The following is a 16,668-nucleotide window of genomic DNA, read 5'->3' on the forward strand; positions in this document are numbered from 1 at the left end:
CTTCTTCCATGAGTTGAAACACGCATGCTTTGCTCTGCCTTGGTTTCAAAGTCTTGAAAAAATTAACAAACAGAGTCTTGAGCACAATCCTGAAACAGCAACTCACGGTCCAAACCAGTATGATCAGATAATCTCCACACTGCGAGGCCAGCATGCTGCCAATTTAACAGCAACCCTAATTACTTGAACCCCACCCAACCACAGATGGACTCAATTATCTCCTATAATACTTTTGAAGCTGTTCTCTCCTAAGCATAGCTCAACGCATGCGTGGGTCTATCATTATTTCCTCATCCGAATCTAAGGAAGATAAGGATGATTGACTTCTTCCTGGGCTGTCCTCCAAGCCCCCCCCCCCCCCTCCATCTCACCGCCACTTCCTTCTGCAGAGGACAATTCACCGTCTGACTCTGTCGGCAGCAAAACAGGCCTATGACATGTTGATATTTCCCCCGCACCCACCTCCTCAGTCCTTGGGGCAGGAACTGGGCCAGAGCTAACCACACCAGTAACAGTGGTAATAGCAATCCACTCCTGTTCTGTGCACAGCCCTCGGAGCGAAAACCCCAACTCAAAAATCCTTTATTTTATGAATAAATCAAACTCTTTATTGATATAAAGCACACATAATGAAAAGCAGGTTTTAAAAGACTCGGAGAAGGGAGGATTTTCTTTTGGGGAGCTAAATGTCAACAAGGGTTGGGAAAAATGCCAAACTCGGCGTAATCAGCATTCCAATAGATAACAAAGTCCATTCATTCATTCATTCATTCATTCATTCATTCATTCATTTATTGGATTCGTATGCCGCACCTCTCCGTAGACTTGGGGCGGCTAACAACAGTAATAAAAAACATCATATAAATCCAATACTAAAAACAACTAAAAAACCCTTATTATAAAACTAAACATCCATACAAACAAACATACCATGCATAAATTGTAAAGGCCCAGGGGGAAAGAATATCTCAGTTCCCCCATGCCTGACGGCAGAGGTGGGTTTTAAGGAGCTTACGAAAGGCAAGGAGGGTGGGGGCAATTCTAATCTCAGGGGGGAGCTGGTTCCAGAGGGCCGGGGCCGCCACAGAGAAGGCTCTTCCCCTGGGCCCCGCCAAACAACATTGTTTTGTTGACAGGACCCGGAGAAGGCCCACTCTGTGGGACCTAACCGGTCGCTGGGATTCGTGTGGCAGGAGGCGGTCTCGTGCATACCCTGGTCGGGTGCCATGAAGGGCTTTATAGGTGATGACCAACACTTTGAATTGTGACCGGAAACTGATCGGCAACCAGTGCAGACTGCGGAGTGTTGGTGTGACATGGGCATATTTGGGAAAGCCCATGATTGCCCTCGCAGCTGCATTCTGCACGATCTGAAGTTTCCGAACACTTTTCAAAGGTAGCCCCATGTAGAGAGCATTGCAGTAGTCGAGCCTCGAGGTGATGAGGGCATGAGTGACTGTGAGCAGTGACTCCCGGTCCATTCATCATTTAAGCATATGAATTTTGCTCACTCGATTCCTGGCAACCAGCATCCAGATGAGAATGAGTGTTATTGAGGCAGAAATCATGGTTTTAAAGCTTCGTTCAAGCACACACCCAGTTTCACATCTCTTCCATTGAACGACGTTGAATCTCCACACCCCATTTCCCACAATCCTTTGCCTTTATACTGCCTGGATATAACATACATCACACCTCAAAGAGGCTGAGGCTGTAAGCTAATACATTTTACTCTGTAACTCCTCTCTCCTTCGAAGTAATCTTCTATAGCAAGAGTCTATCCACTGATTTTCCACTTTCATGTCTTCTTCATCTTCTGACTGGGACCACTCCACCATTGTCACATCAACCCCCTCTAGTGGTTCCTCAGGCTCACTCAGGTCACTTTCTCCCTCGCTCTCGCACTCACAACAGCTCCTGCTTAGGATGTCACGTGAACCAACGGTGGGTTTCCCCCAGTTCAGCCCAGTTCTTAGAACCGGTAGCACCGCCCGTGGGAGGCTCAACCCATCCTGCTGGAATGCTCCACCTACCCACGCAGACCTTTTCTGCACATGCGCAAAAGAGTTGCGCGCGCACACAAGAATGCACGCACGGGTTTTAAAACCCACTACCGACGTGAACCTCCTGGTTTTGCCTCCGTGCCGCTTGGTGAAGATTGCAGCAGAAGAGTAGCTACTCCTGTTTGAAACACGACCCAGCGAAAGAAAGACCGTTTTTTTTAAAAAATAAGTAAACAGTGCGCATTGCTTCTTCGCCTCTTCTACCATTCACGACTCATTAATTCCTTAAAACACAGTAAGCACCGATCATTTTTATGTAATTCAGCAGGGCCGAACGTGGGCGCCTCGCCTTGTTCGGATAATTGAATTTCGCATTTCAAATAAATGAGGACGCGCTGACTCCCATCAGCCCCCCCCCCCTCCGCCCGCCCCCCCAATCGGGCACCTGTGGCTTTTTATGCCCTGGCTGGCTTGGGAGGTGCAGTGTGCTTGCGCAATGTTCCTCTTGCAGCTTATCTGCGGCCTTTGTCCTCTTCCCATCTGATTGCTCCGCAGCTGCCGGCTGCTTCGCAGTTTAATCAAGCCTTCCTTGAATAATGCCGAGGATCTACCACCGCCTGTCGCGGTTTTGCATTTTTTGAACCCGATCTGAGCCATCTTCCTCCCGCCCTCCCTGCCGTCTTCGCGAGCACATTTCCCACCTGGTGATGTCAGTCGAGTTCCCAATTTTTTTGACCTTGCGCTGGGCATACACTGTTTTTGCCATGGCTGCATGAATGAAACCATAAGAACCTAACACTCCAACACTCCGCAGTCTGCATTGGTTGCCGATCAGTTTCCGGTCACAATTCAAAGTGTTGGTTATGACCTATAAAGCCCTTCATGGCACCGGACCAGAATATCTCCGGGACCGCCTTCTGCCGCACGAATCCCAGCGACCGGTTAGGTCCCACAGATTCGGCCTTCTTCGGGTCCCGTCGACTAAACAATGTCGTCTGGCGGGACCCAGGGGAAGAGCCTTCTCTGTGGTGGCTCCGACCCTCTGGAACCAGCTCCCCCCTGAGATTAGGATTGCCTCCACCCTTCTTGCTTTTCGTAAACTCCTTAAAACCCACCTCTGGCGTCAGACATGGGGGAACTGAAACATCTCCCCCTTGCCCATGTTGTATTGGTGTTTCATTGATTGTGTGCTTGTTCTTTATATATATTGGGGTTGTTTTATGAATTTCTTAACTTAAAATTGTAATTGGATTGGTGGGCATTGGATTTGTCACTATGTACTGTTTTTGCCATTGTTGTGAGCCGCCCCGAGTCTGCGGAGAGGGGCGGCATATAAATCCAATAAATCTAATCTAATCTAAGAAGAGCCCTGCTGAATCAGGCCAAAGCCCATCGGGTCCAGCATTCTGTGTCACCCAGTGGCCCACCAATTGTCCATGGGGATCTTGAGCAGAAAGAGAAGGCAAGACTCTCCCTTTCCCTTGACCCCCCAACAAATGGTACTCAAGGGAATCCTGCCTGCCTCAACCAACATAGAGGAGGCACATGGACACCCGTTTCAATAACCACCTATGATACACGTGGCATCCCTGAATCTGTCTAATCCTGCCTTGACGCTATCAAGGCTGACAGCTGTCACAACCTCTTCTGGAAGGGAATTCCATCAACCAAGGACCCTCTGGGTGAAGAAATATTTCCCTTGATTTGTCCTCACTTTCTCACCTATGAGCTTTAGGGAGGGCCCCCTCATCCTGGTATTGTGTGATAGAGAAAAGAATTTTTCTCTATCCACCTTTTCTATCCCATGCATGATTTTATACACTTCGATCAAGTCACCCCTAAAACTATCTGTTACATACGGACAACATCGGGGTTACAACAAAGAATAGAATAGAATAGAACAGAACAGAACAGAATAGAGCAGTGATGGCAAACCTTTTTCCCCTCGGGTGCCGAAAGAGCGTGGGCGCGCGCTATCGCACATGCACGAGTGCCCACACCCATAATTCAATGCCTGGGGAGGGGGAAAACAGATTTCCCTGCCCCCTGGAGGCCCTCTGCAAGAAACAGCCTGTTTCCCAACTTCTGTTGGGCCCAGTAGGTTCGTGTTTCATAGGAACATAGAAGATTGACGGCAGAAAAAGACCTCATGGTCCATCTAGTCTGCCCTTATACTATTTCCTGTATTTTATCTTAGGATGGATATATATTTATCCCAGGCATGTTTAAATTCAGTTACTGTGGATTTATCTACCATGTCTGCTGGAAGTTTGTTCCAAGCATCTACTACTCTTTCAGTCAAATAATATTTTCTCACGTTACTTCTCATCTTTCCCCCAACTAACCTCAGATTGTGGCCCCTTTGTCTTGGGTTCACTTTCCTATTAAAAACACTTCCCTCCTGAACCTTATTTAACCCTTTAAGCTATTTAAATATTTTGATTAGGTATTAGGCTCTTCCTGGATTCTGGCGCCAATCATTTTGAATGACTTTGCAGCAAGACAGCCACCCTTGGAAGCCACTTCCCGGTTACGAGGGGCTGCACAAAGGAAGCCCCCCTCCCTGCCCAGAGGCAATCAGCTAATGGTGACAGCAGCTGCAGCCGCAGCCTTCCTGGGGAGAGATCAATCTTTTAGCCCATCAAATGTACTTTCAATCACTGGCGCTTGTCTCCTCTTAATCTTCCAATGCTTGGAAGATGTCAGGGGATTCCCCTCCGCTGCATTCTGCAGGGGCACCGCAGAGACCATCCATCTGGGCCCAGGATGCACCTTGGCTATCATGACTGGCCTTGGCCAACCCACCATGGAACAACTTGCCTGGGGTGGGTTCAGTAGCGGTTTGCTATCGGCATGGTTGAGGACGGCATACCGGTAGCAAAAGTTACACTGCGTATGCAGCTTCCATTGCCCCGTGAACGCAACCCACTGCTACTGCTAATAGACCTAGACAGACTAACACAGTGGGCCCACACCAACAAAATGATGTTTCACTGAAAGAGTAGTAGATGCTTGGAACAAACTTCCAGCAGACGTGGTTGGTAAATCCACAGTAACTGAATTTAAACATGCCTGGGATAAACATATATCCATTGTAAGATAAAATACAGGAAATAGTATAAGGGCAGACTGGATGGACCATGAGGTCTTTTTCTGCCGTCAATCTTCTATGTTTCTATGTTTCTATGTTTCTATGTTTCTATGTATGTTTCTATGTTTGTTTCTATGTTTCTATGTTTGTTTCTATGTTTCTATGTTTGTTTCTATGTTTCTATGTTTCTATGTTTCTATGTTTCTGTGTTTCTGTGTTTCTGTGTTTCTGTGTTTCTGTGTTTCTGTGTTTCTATGTTTCTATGTTTCTATGTTTCTATGTTTGTTTCTATGTTTGTTTCTATGTTTCTATGTTTCTATGTTTCTATGTTTCTATGTTTCTATGTTTCTATGTTTCTATGTTTCTATGTTTCTATGTTTCTATGTTTCTATGTTTCTATGTTTCTATGTTTCTATGTTTCTATGTTTCTATGTTTCTATGTTTCTATGTTTCTATGTTTCTATGTTTCTATGTTTCTATGTTTCTATGTTTCTATGTTAACATCGACAAAAGCAAAGTCCTTCACCTAGGCAGAAAAAACCCTGGACACACATACAACCTGGGAGAAACCCCTCTTAGCAGTAGCGACTGCAAAAGAGACCTCGGAGTCTTGGTGGACAATCAACTAAACCTGAGCCAACAAAGTGCAGCAGCAGCTAAAAAAGCCAACACAATCCTAAGCTGCATCAACAGGGGAATACACTCCAAGACCAGGGAAGTCTTAATACCACTCTACTACGCCCTGGTCAGACCACACCTGGAGTACTGTGTTCATTTCTGGTCACCACACTTCAAAAGAGACATTGAAACTCTGGAGAAGGTGCAGAAAAGAGCAACCAAGATGATTAAGGGACTGGAAACCAAGACTTACGAAGAGAGACTGAGGGAACTGGGCATGGATAGCCTAGAGAAAAAGAGGGTCAGAGCGAACATGATAGCAATCGGCAGGAAGCTGACCAAGGAGAGATTCAACATGGAGATAAGGAAGAACTTCCTGACGGTCAGAGCGATCAACCAATGGAACAACCTACCAGCGGACGTTGTAAACTCCAACATGCTGGACATTTTTAAGAGAAGATTGAACTGCCACTTGACTGGTGTACTATAGGATTCCTGCTTGGGCAGGGGGTTGAACTCGATGGCCTTCATGGTCTCTTTCAACTCTAACAATGAATGAATGAATGAATGAATGAATGAATCAATCAATCAATCAATCAATCTCCCAGAGAATCCTACCACCCTTTTTCCTAATCACTTACTACTTACGACAGATTTTGCTCGCACAAAACGGGAAGAACTGTCGATGTTTAGAAGAGAGGACTCCTAGACGCAACACCCAGTGTGACAAATAGAAACTTCAGGACCGAGATGGAGAGAACAAAGCATCAAATAGTTGCGGTGTCGGCGGCGCCATTCACACTGATTTGAACAAGCTGGCGGCTGCAAAAATGTCACCAGGCAGAGAAAGATTAATTCTGCTCTTTTCCGCAGAGGATAATTTGGTTGGGTTGGTGGGGGGGGGGGAGTTTGGGGTCGTCCGATGATTGTTTGGCTTTGTGCTCACGGCTTAGATTTATTTGCACTTGTCGCCGAACGACAAGCACCGCGCCATTATGTCACTCAAACAAATGCTACTTTCAAGCCCGCCAGGTTGGGCTTGGCGCCTCACAGACGTCCTGCCATCAAGGGCGAGAAGGGAGGGGGAGGATAGAGGGACAAGATACAGGTACACCTATGGAATGGAATGGAACTGAAAAGAATAGAATAGAATAGAATATTTCTTTTCTTTTCTTTTCCGTTCCGTTCTATTTTATTCTATTCTTCATTCCAATATTACTATTCTATTCTATTCTATTCTATTCTGTTCTTCAATGCAATATTTCTTTTCTTTTCTTTTCTTTTCCTTTCCGTTCCATTCCATTTTATTCTATTCTATTCTATTCTTCATTCCAATATTTCTGTTCTGTTTTATTCTTTAGTCTAATATTTGTTTTCTTTTCCGTTCCGTTCTATTCTATTTTATTCTGTTCTTCATTCCAATATTTCTATTCTATTCTGTTCTTTATTGCAATATTTCTTTTCTGTTCTGTTCCTATCTGTCCCATTCCATTCACCTCCACTCCACTCCACTCCACTCCATTCCATTCCATTCCATTCCATTCCATTCTATTCTTCATTGCAATATTTATCTATATTTGAATTGTTATTGTATTTTCTTTCCTTTTTTATTTCAACCTTACGTACATCTATATTTTTTTTTGGGTTATTAACCCAATTATAAAAGTTTTTCCATGTGTCCATATCTTGTGATTTTTTATCGTTTTTCAATTTTTGTGTTAGTGTATCGTATTCTGCACAGTCAAGCATATTTTTTTTATCATTCCAATATTTCTATGCTACTCTAATTCTATTCCATTCTATCCTATCCTATTCTAAAATGCCGGCACCCCATTCCAGAGCAGTGGTTGTCTTCATCTCCGCCCCGTCATTTTGGCATCGCAAAGCAATAAACCACCGTGTGTGTCTCCCAGCCTTCGACCTCCCGTCTCCGTTCCATCAGCCACAGCTCTGTGAGCTGCCAGAGGACAGGAAATGAAAAAAAAATCCTGGATGAGACAAGGAAGCAAGAAGAAAGCCGATAACGCAATAAATTCACAGAGATAGGACGGAACGGGCGAGTGGAATCTGGGGTCGGGTGGACAGATAAGACAGAGTGGCTGTGGGTCTTGCCTCCCAAGGACAATTCCATCTGTCCGTCCATTACCCTGGGGGGGGAATTATTGACCCCCTCAGAGAGGGTCCGCAACTTGGGCGTCCTCCTCGATCCACAGCTCACATTAGAGAACCATCTTTCAGCTGTGGCGAGGGGGGCGTTTGCCCAGGTTCGCCTGGTGCACCAGTTGCGGCCCTATCTGGACCGGGACTCACTGCTCACAGTCACTCATGCCCTCATCACCTCGAGGCTCGACTACTGTAACGCTCTCTACATGGGGCTACCTTTGAAAAGTGTTTGGAAACTTCAGATTGTGCAGAATGCAGCTGCGAGAGCAATCATGGGCTTTCCAAGATATGCCCATGTCACACCAACACTCCGCAGTCTGCATTGGTTGCCGATCAATTTCCAGGCACAATTCAAAGTGTTGGTTATGACCTATAAAGCCCTTCATGGCATCGGACCAGAATACCTCCGGGACCGCCTTCTGCTGCACGAATCCCAGTGACCGGTTGGGTCCCACAGAGTTGGCCTTCTCCGGGTCCCGTCAACTAAAAAATGTCGGTTGGCGGGACCCAGGAGAAGAGCCTTCTCTGTGGCGGCCCCAACCCTCTGGAACCAGCTCCCCCCGGAGATTAGAACTGCCCCCCGCTCCTTGCCTTTTGTAAAGTTCTTAAGACCCATCTCTGCCGTCAGGCATGGGGGAACTGACACATCTCCCCCGAGCCTATACAGTTTATACATGGAATGTTTGTGTGTGTGTTTGCTTTTAATAATGGGGGTTTTAGTGTTTTTTAAATTATTAGATTTGTTCTTACATTGTTCTTGTTATTGTTGTGAGCCGCCCCGAGTCTACGGAGAGGGGCGGCATACAAATCTAATAAATAAATAAATAAATAAAATAAAGAAGGAAATTCACCATCATTTTGCATCAGTCGGCTTTCCTGCAGGTGGGCAGCGATGCTACTTACTGGTGGTCCTCGACTTACAACCGCAATCGAGTGTGGAATTCCAGCTCGTCCTCGGCCTTATGACCAAATTTCCCTGGCTAACAAGATGGTGTTAGGCGACTCCTGGCTCCGTTTTACCAGCTTTCATGCCGCGGTTGTTAAGTGAATCACTTCCCCAATCCAGGTTGTTGCCATATTTTTCTGAGTATAAATAAATAAATTAAATTAATAAATAATTTGGGAGCCTCTTATATTCTGAATGTAAGCTTTATTTCCAGCCCTAACTAGCTGCTCACAATCTTCCCAGCTCTTACCTTGCAGGCTCTTTCATTAATTCTCTCTGCAAAGAATGTTTTCCAAGCCCTGAGACTGTGCAGGCTTTTTTTTCGTTACTCTAACTTGCTCTGAATAACTTCCTTTCCAGCCCTAACCAGGTGCTAACGATGTTCCCAGCTCTTACCACAGCTTGCAAGCTCTTTCAGTGTTACTCTCTGCAAAGAATGTTTTTCAAGCCCTAAGTCTTTGCAGGGTTTTTTTTTCATTGCTCTACTTGCTCTGAATGTTTCTTTCCTGCCCTAACCATGTACTAACAATGTTCCCAGCTCTTACTGGCTTGCAAGCTCTTTCATTGTTACTCTCTCTGTATAAGGTTTTTTTTAAAGCCCTAACCAGCGTTGTGGTTCGCTCTGGCCCAGCTCCTGCCCCAAGGACTGTGGATGTGGGAGAGACATCCACATGCCGCAGGCCTGTTTTGCTTCCGGTGGAATCTGCTGATGAAGGCTCCTCTGACCAAGAAGACATGAGTGACAGGGAGGAGGAGAGTGGGGCAGACAGCTCAGAAGGAGATCAATTATCTAGCTCCTCCTTGGATTCGGAACAAGAGTTAATGATACAGCCACGCATGCGGAGAGCGATGCATAGGCAGCAACAACTGAGAGATTATTATCAAAGAAAATTTGGCCACCTGTGGTTGGGTGGGGCTGTGGTAATTAGTGAGGCTGCTATAAAGAGCAGCCTGTGGGTTTGGCCATTGTGGAGGATTATCTGATCGTTGTGTTTCGTGACTGCTTTGCTGACTTTGACCTTTTGTGTGCTGATTTTCCCCCGCTTGGAAACTAAACCAAAGCAAAGTGTGTTTCACTTTGTGAAAGAAGAAGGATTGTGAATTACCTCACAGCTGCAAGCTAAGTATCTCAGAACTGATAAGGGACTTGTACAAATTACCAGTTTGTTTGGAGACGAGTGCTCTTTCCTATACAAAAAGAGGGCTTCGTTTACTTGCATTTTCGGTATAAAGAACATTGTTTTGAATTTTCAAACGTGTGTGTGTGTCTGAAATTGTATCTGTGCATTTTTGGGAGGAGTCTACCAGAGAGCTCGACAGAACAACCAGGGGATAAAATAATGTCCTGAAGCTGACCAAACTAAGGACGGTAGCCAGATGAATACCTGGTAGACAGATTCTTTTCCCTATTTTCCTCTCCAAAAACTGAGGTGCATCTTATACTCTGAAAAATACGATATATTCCTTGCAGAGGGCTGGTCATTTGCATCCTTTTTAAAAGAGAGTCGTTGAGGCCTCTTGGATGGTTGATCTGTGTCCTGCGGAAATCAAAGGGAGGCCACAAAAATCGACTCCCTGATCGGATACTTTGCTACATCTTTAATAACGATGCGGATTTACAAGATGTGTAGAAGGCCCATCCAATTTGCCCCAAATCATAAACAATATTCAAAACGAGGTTGACTGCTAGGGGGAAAGACACGGGCTGCAAATCACAGAAAGCAATTTAAAAGAGACAAGCCCAACCCATTGGGGAACTATTGAAATTTCACCGATACGAGTTGGGGGCTGATTTTCTTTTTAACTCGATAAAATATTTATGCCCCCGAGGCCACGTAGAGGATGGGGCGGGGATGAAAGATGAGTTTCAAACATCTCGAATCACACGGGGGCCTTTTGGTAATTCCACGCAGCATCATTTGGGCGTGGCATGTATTTATGGAAAAGACTCTAGAACAGTGTTTCTCAACCTTGGCCACTTGAAGATATTTGGACTTCAACTCCCAGAATTCCCCAGCCAGCATTTGCTGGCTGGGGAATTCTGGGAGTTGAAGTCCAGGTATCTTCAAGTGGCCAAGGTTGGGCAACACTGCTCTAGAAAGAGTGCAGAGAAGAGCAACAAAGATGATCAGGAGACTGGAGGCTAAAACATATGAAGAACGGTTGCGGGAACTGTGCATGGCTAGTTTAATGAAAAGAAGGGCCAGGTATCTTACTTCTTTTTCTATTTTTTTATTTAAAATACCCAATAGATATAATTCTGGGTTTTTTTTCGATTTCTTCATTTGCTATTTCTTTTAACCAATTTGTTATTTTATTCCAAAACTTTTTTGCCTGTGTGCATGTCCACCATTGGTGGTAGAACGTGCCTCTTTCTTTTTTACACTTCCAACATAGTATATGCCCAACAGTGGAAAACAGATAAAATACCAGAAGAAAACATAATAATTAAAAAAATACTAGACTGTGCGGAGATGGACAGGCTATCCAAAAGATTAGAGGGAAAAGAAGAATCAGATTACTATAAAACATGGGCAAAATTTTATGATTGGCTAAAAGAAAGAAAGAAATAAAAATTTATGCAAAGCAACACGTCAAATAAAAGAATTCAAAAATTAATATTATGTAAAAGAAGTGTAATTCTCTGATCAAATACCCCAAAAAAATAGTGGGGAAACTTTCATTTCCCAAATGTTGTATATATATATGTTTTTATGTATGTTTTTTTCCTTTGTCTTGTATGTCACTTTTGTAAAATAAAAAAAAAAGGAAAGGAAAAAAGAAAAGAAAAGAAGGACCAGGGGAGACATGATGGCAGTCTTCCACTATCTCAGGGGTTTTATTCTCCAAAGCACCTAAGGGTAGAAGAAGAAACAATGGGTGGAAACTAAACAAGGAGAGAAGCAACTTAGAACTAAGGAGAAATTTCCCGACAGTTAGAACAATTAACCAGTGGAACAGCTTGCCTCCAGAAGTTGGGAATGCTCCAACATTGGGTTTCCAAGTGTTGGAGCAGTTGTTCCAAGTGTAGGGTTTCCTGCCTAAGCAGAGGGTTGGACTAGAAGACCTCCAAGGTCCCTTCCAACTCTGTTGTTGTTGTTGTTTGTTCTACTCAGACTAAATACCTGGTGCATGTTTTTCTCCACCTGACAGATTGACCAGGATGGGCTGACCTTGTCCGAGAGAACACTCTACCTGGGTCAGGATGACGAAAGCGAAAAGGTAAAGAAAAAAAATCCCCACGTATATACAGCATATCAATACCTCTTTCCTCCCAGGAGATTCCTAGAGAGGCCCCACGGAGGCTTCTCTCCACCTTTTCCAGCCCTATTTCCTCCCAAGAGATTCCTAGAGAGGCCCCATGGAGGCTTCTCTCCGCCTTTTCCAGCCCTGTTTCCTCCCAGGAGATTCCTAGAGAGGCCCCACGGAGGCTTCTCTCCACCTTTTCCAGCCCTATTTCCTCCCAAGAGATTCCTAGAGAGGCCCCACAGAGGCTTCTCCCCGCCTTTTCTGGCCCTGTTTCCTCCCACGAGATTCCCAGAGAGGCCACACGGAGGCTTCTCCCTGCCTTTTATGGCCCTGTTTCCTCCCAGGAGATTCCCAGAGAGGCCCCACGGAGGCTTCTCCCCTCCTTTTCCGGCCCTGTTTCCTCCCAGGAGATTCCCAGAGAGGCCCCACGGAGGCTTCTCCCTGCCTTTTCCGGTCCTGTTTCCTCCCAGGAGATTCCCAGAGAGGCCCCACGGAGGCTTCTCCCCTCCTTTTCCGGCCCTGTTTCCTCCCAGGAGATTCCCAGAGAGGCCCCACGGAGGCTTCTCCTCACCTTTTCCGGCCCTGTTTCCTCCCAGGAGATTCCCAGAGAGGCCCCATGGAGGCTTCACCCCACCTTTTCTGGCCCTGTTTCCTCCCAGGAGATTCCTAGAGAGGCCCCACAGAGGCTTCTCCCCTCCTTTTCCGGTTACAGTTTCGGAGGCTCGGGTTTCTAAGTGGAAAATGGTTCTTGAGAAGAAGCAAAAGAAATCTTGAACACCCGGTTCTTATCTAGAAAAGTTCGTAAGTAGAGGCATTCATAGATAGAGGTACCACTGTATATATGTTTCCTTTTATGTATGTTTTAAGATGGAGAAAACAATAACAAACTCTATACCCAGGAACCTGAGAAGGGCCTTCCCATAATGGCATAAAAAACATGGCTGCCTACTCTGTCGGGATCGCTCAAGGGACGTGATTCCCAGACCGGATCTCCTGGGCTTCCCAAAATCTTGTCTTTTCCAGATCCTGGCCGCGTACGTGGTATTCATGGAGCGCCTTTTGAACCTGCTGGGTGCGGAACACGTGGAACAGAAAGCCAAGGAGATTCTGCAGCTGGAGCAGAGGCTGGCTAATGTGAGTGCATCATCTTGTCCTTTGGGGTCTTTGTCCAAAGCTGGGCCCAAGAAATGGACCACAGAAAGGGCAGCCATCATTGTCCGGATCTCCTTCCAGGAGAGCCTTTTGATACAGCCGGACAAGGCTTTGGGTTCAAAGGGAGGAAACTAGAAATATATGTAATTAAGAAATATATATAATTAAAGTTCTACATTTAGGCAAGAAAAACCAAATGCATATGTGGTACATTGCTCAACAGTAGTAACTGTGAGAGGGATCTTGGAGTCCTAGTGGGCAACCATTTAAATAGGAGCCAGCCGGGTGCAGCAGCAGCCAAAAAAGCCAACACAGTTCTAGGCTGCATCAAGAGAGGGAGAGAATCAAGATCATGTGAAGGGTTAATACCACTTTATAAGGCCTTGGTGAGGCCACACTTGGAATACGGCATTCAGGTTTGGTCGCCACTATGCAAAAAGGATGTTGGGACTCTAGAAAAAGTGCAGAGAAGAGCGACAAAGATGATTAGGGGACTGGAGGCTAAAATATATGAAATAAAATATATGGCTGGTTTAATGAAAAGAAGAATTAGGGGAGACATGAGAGCAGCATTCCAGTATCTCAGGGGTTGCCACAAAGAAGAAGGAGTCAAGCTATTCTCCAAAGCACCTGAGGGTAGAACAAGAAGCAATGGGTGGAAACCAAACAAGAAGAGAAGCAACTTATAACTAAGGAGAAATTTCCTGACAGTCAGAATGGTTGATCGGTGGAACAGCTTGCCTCCAGAAACTGTGAATGCCCTAACACTGGAAGTTTTTAAGCAGATGTTGGATAACCATTTGTCTGAAGTAGTATAGGTTTTCCTGCCTAAGCAGGGGGTTGGACTAGAAGACCTCCAGGTCCCTTCCAACTCTTCTGTTGTTGCTGTTGTTGTTGCTGTTGTTGTTGCTGTTGTTGTTGTTGTTGTTGTTGTTATTATTATTATTATTATTATTATTATTATTATTATTATTTTCACCCATCTGACAGATCACGATCTCCGAGTACGACGACCTGCGGAGAGATATCAACTCCATGTACAATAAAGTCACCCTGGGAGAACTGCAGCGCATCGCACCCAACGTAAGTTCGGAGGCCGGGATGTGGCGCCAGGGAGCACAGAGGGGGCAGGATGGGCCCAAAAGCAGGAGGAACATTGGGCAGCAGTGGGCTTAGACCAGTATCGGATTCCTACCGCTACAGATGAGGACACCACACTGGTAGCAAAACTGGAACTGCATGCGCATCTTTGGGTCTCTGACGCCCATGTGCATCCAGCGAGATTTTGCTTCTGCACATACACCAGAAGCAAAATTTTGCAAGGAGATGCATGTGAGAGAGATTTTGGCGATTTTTTGCTTCTGCACATGTGCAGAGGCAAAATTTTGCAAGGGTATGCACACAAGAGAGAGATTTTGGCGATTTTTTTTGCTTCTGCACATGTGCAGAGGCAAAATTTTGCAAGGGTATGCACACAAGAGAGAGATTTTGATGATTTTTTTGCTTCTGCACATGCGCAGAGGCAAAATTTTGCAAGGGTATGCACACAAGAGAGATTTTGGCAATTTTTTTGCTCCTGCACATGCGCAGAGGCAAAATTTTGCAAGGGTATGCACACAAGAGAGAGATTTTGGTGATTTTTTGCTTCTGCACATGCGCAGCTGAGGTTGCACAGAGTTGGTCTCCTTAGGGTCGCATTGACCAAACAATGTCGGCTGGTGGGACCCAGGGGAAGAGTCTTCTCTGTGGGGGGCCCGGCCCTCTGGAATCAGCTCCCCCCAGAGATTCGCACTGCCCCGCCCTCCTCGCCTTCTGAAAGAGTTTAAAAACTCATCTCTGCCACCAGGCCTGGGATTCCTTAGATCTTACCCCCTGACCAATGAATGCTTTAGTTTGATTGTTGAATGAATGATATTGATAGTTTTTTAATTAATTTTAAAGATTGTTTTTAATGTATTAATTGGATTGTTATTATTGTTCTTGTTTTTTCTGTACATGCTGTGAGCCGCCCCGAGTCCCCGGAGAGGGGCGGCATACAAATCCAATTAAATCTAAAAATCTAAATCTTGCCTGTGAGCTTTAGGGAGGGCCCCCTCGTCCTAGTATTGTGTGATAGAGAAAAGAATATTTCTCTATCTGCCTTTTCTATCCCACGCATGATTTTATACACTTCGATCAAGGATTTAGGGGTAGTGATTTCTGACAGTCTCAAAATGGGTGAACAGTGCAGTCAGGCGGTAGGGAAAGCAAGTAAGATGCTTGGCTGCATAGCTAGAGGTATAACAAGCAGGAAGAGGAGATTATGATCCTGCTATATAGAGCGCTGGTGAGACCACATTTGGAATAATACTGTGTTCAGTTCTGGAGACCTCACCTACAAAAAGATATTGACAAAATTGAATGGGTCCAAAGACGGGCTACAAAAATGGTGGAAGGTCTTAAGCATAAAACATATCAGGAAAGACTTCATGAACTCAATCTGTATAGTCTGGAGGACAGAAGGGAAAGGGGGGACATGATCGAAACATTTAAATATGTTAAAGGGTTAAATAGGGTCCAGGAGGGAAGTGTTTTTAATAGGAAAGTGAACACAAGAACAAGGGGACACAATCTGAAGTTAGTTGGGCGAAAGATCAAAAGCAACATGAGAAAATATTATTTGACTGAAAGAGTAGTAGATCCTTGGAACAAACTTCCAGCAGACGTGGTTGGTAAATCCACAGTAACTGAATTTAAACATGCCTGGGATAAATATATATCCATCCTAAGATGAAATACAGGAAATAGTATAAGGGCAGACTAGATGGATCAAGAGGTCTTTTTCTGCCATCAGACTTCTATGTTTTTATGTCACCTCTTCAACGCCGTCTTTCTAGGCTGAAGAGACCAACCTGGTTTCATACGAGAGGATTTCCATTTCCTTGCTTATTAATGAATAATCAATTAACACGAGTGGGATTTCAGAAGTCACAGAGTTCCCGCTTGCCGCTTTCCCCGCAGTTAAAATGGAAGCGTCTTCTGGACAGGATCTTCCACGAGCGTTTCTCAGAGGACGAAGAGGTGGTGCTGTTAGCCACGGATTACATGCAGCAGGTCTCGGAGATCATCCGAACGACGCCGATTAGGTATGGCTGGGAGAGAGGTGTTGGGAAGGGGCTGCCCACAGTAGTGGCTTTCTCTTACCTTCGTTATTGGTTCGGGACTCGTGCGTGAGGCATTTCAACGCATGCACAGATCATCTGGGATGTCATACAGGCAGGTGGATAAAGCTTTCCGTCATCACCGCCACTCCTGTTCAGCCCTTGGAGCGAAACCCCCGAGTCAAAATTTTTTTATTTTATTTTATTTATTCATTCATTCATTTGCCCAATACACAAATACATAGGAAGAAAAATAGACATGTAGTAATATATATAAGGGTAAAAGTGAACTTAGAGGAGAGGATA

At 45.2% G+C, this 16,668-nt stretch overlaps 1 protein-coding gene across 2 annotated transcripts in view; it reads left to right on the forward strand.

Annotated features, from left to right (window-relative positions):
* ECEL1 (endothelin converting enzyme like 1) overlaps positions 1-16,668 on the forward strand; it is a 107,151-nt gene that overhangs the window by 66,403 nt on the left and 24,080 nt on the right. For both annotated transcript variants that reach the window (XM_070754168.1, XM_070754170.1), the window contains exons 3-6: positions 11,975-12,043; positions 13,094-13,204; positions 14,213-14,305; positions 16,223-16,347. In XM_070754168.1, coding sequence (XP_070610269.1) covers positions 11,975-12,043; positions 13,094-13,204; positions 14,213-14,305; positions 16,223-16,347 — 398 coding nt within the window. The remainder of the gene's footprint in view (positions 1-11,974; positions 12,044-13,093; positions 13,205-14,212; positions 14,306-16,222; positions 16,348-16,668) is intronic.

The sequence above is a fragment of the Erythrolamprus reginae genome, chromosome 5, assembly GCF_031021105.1.
Source record: "Erythrolamprus reginae isolate rEryReg1 chromosome 5, rEryReg1.hap1, whole genome shotgun sequence".
NCBI lineage: Eukaryota > Metazoa > Chordata > Lepidosauria > Squamata > Dipsadidae > Erythrolamprus > Erythrolamprus reginae.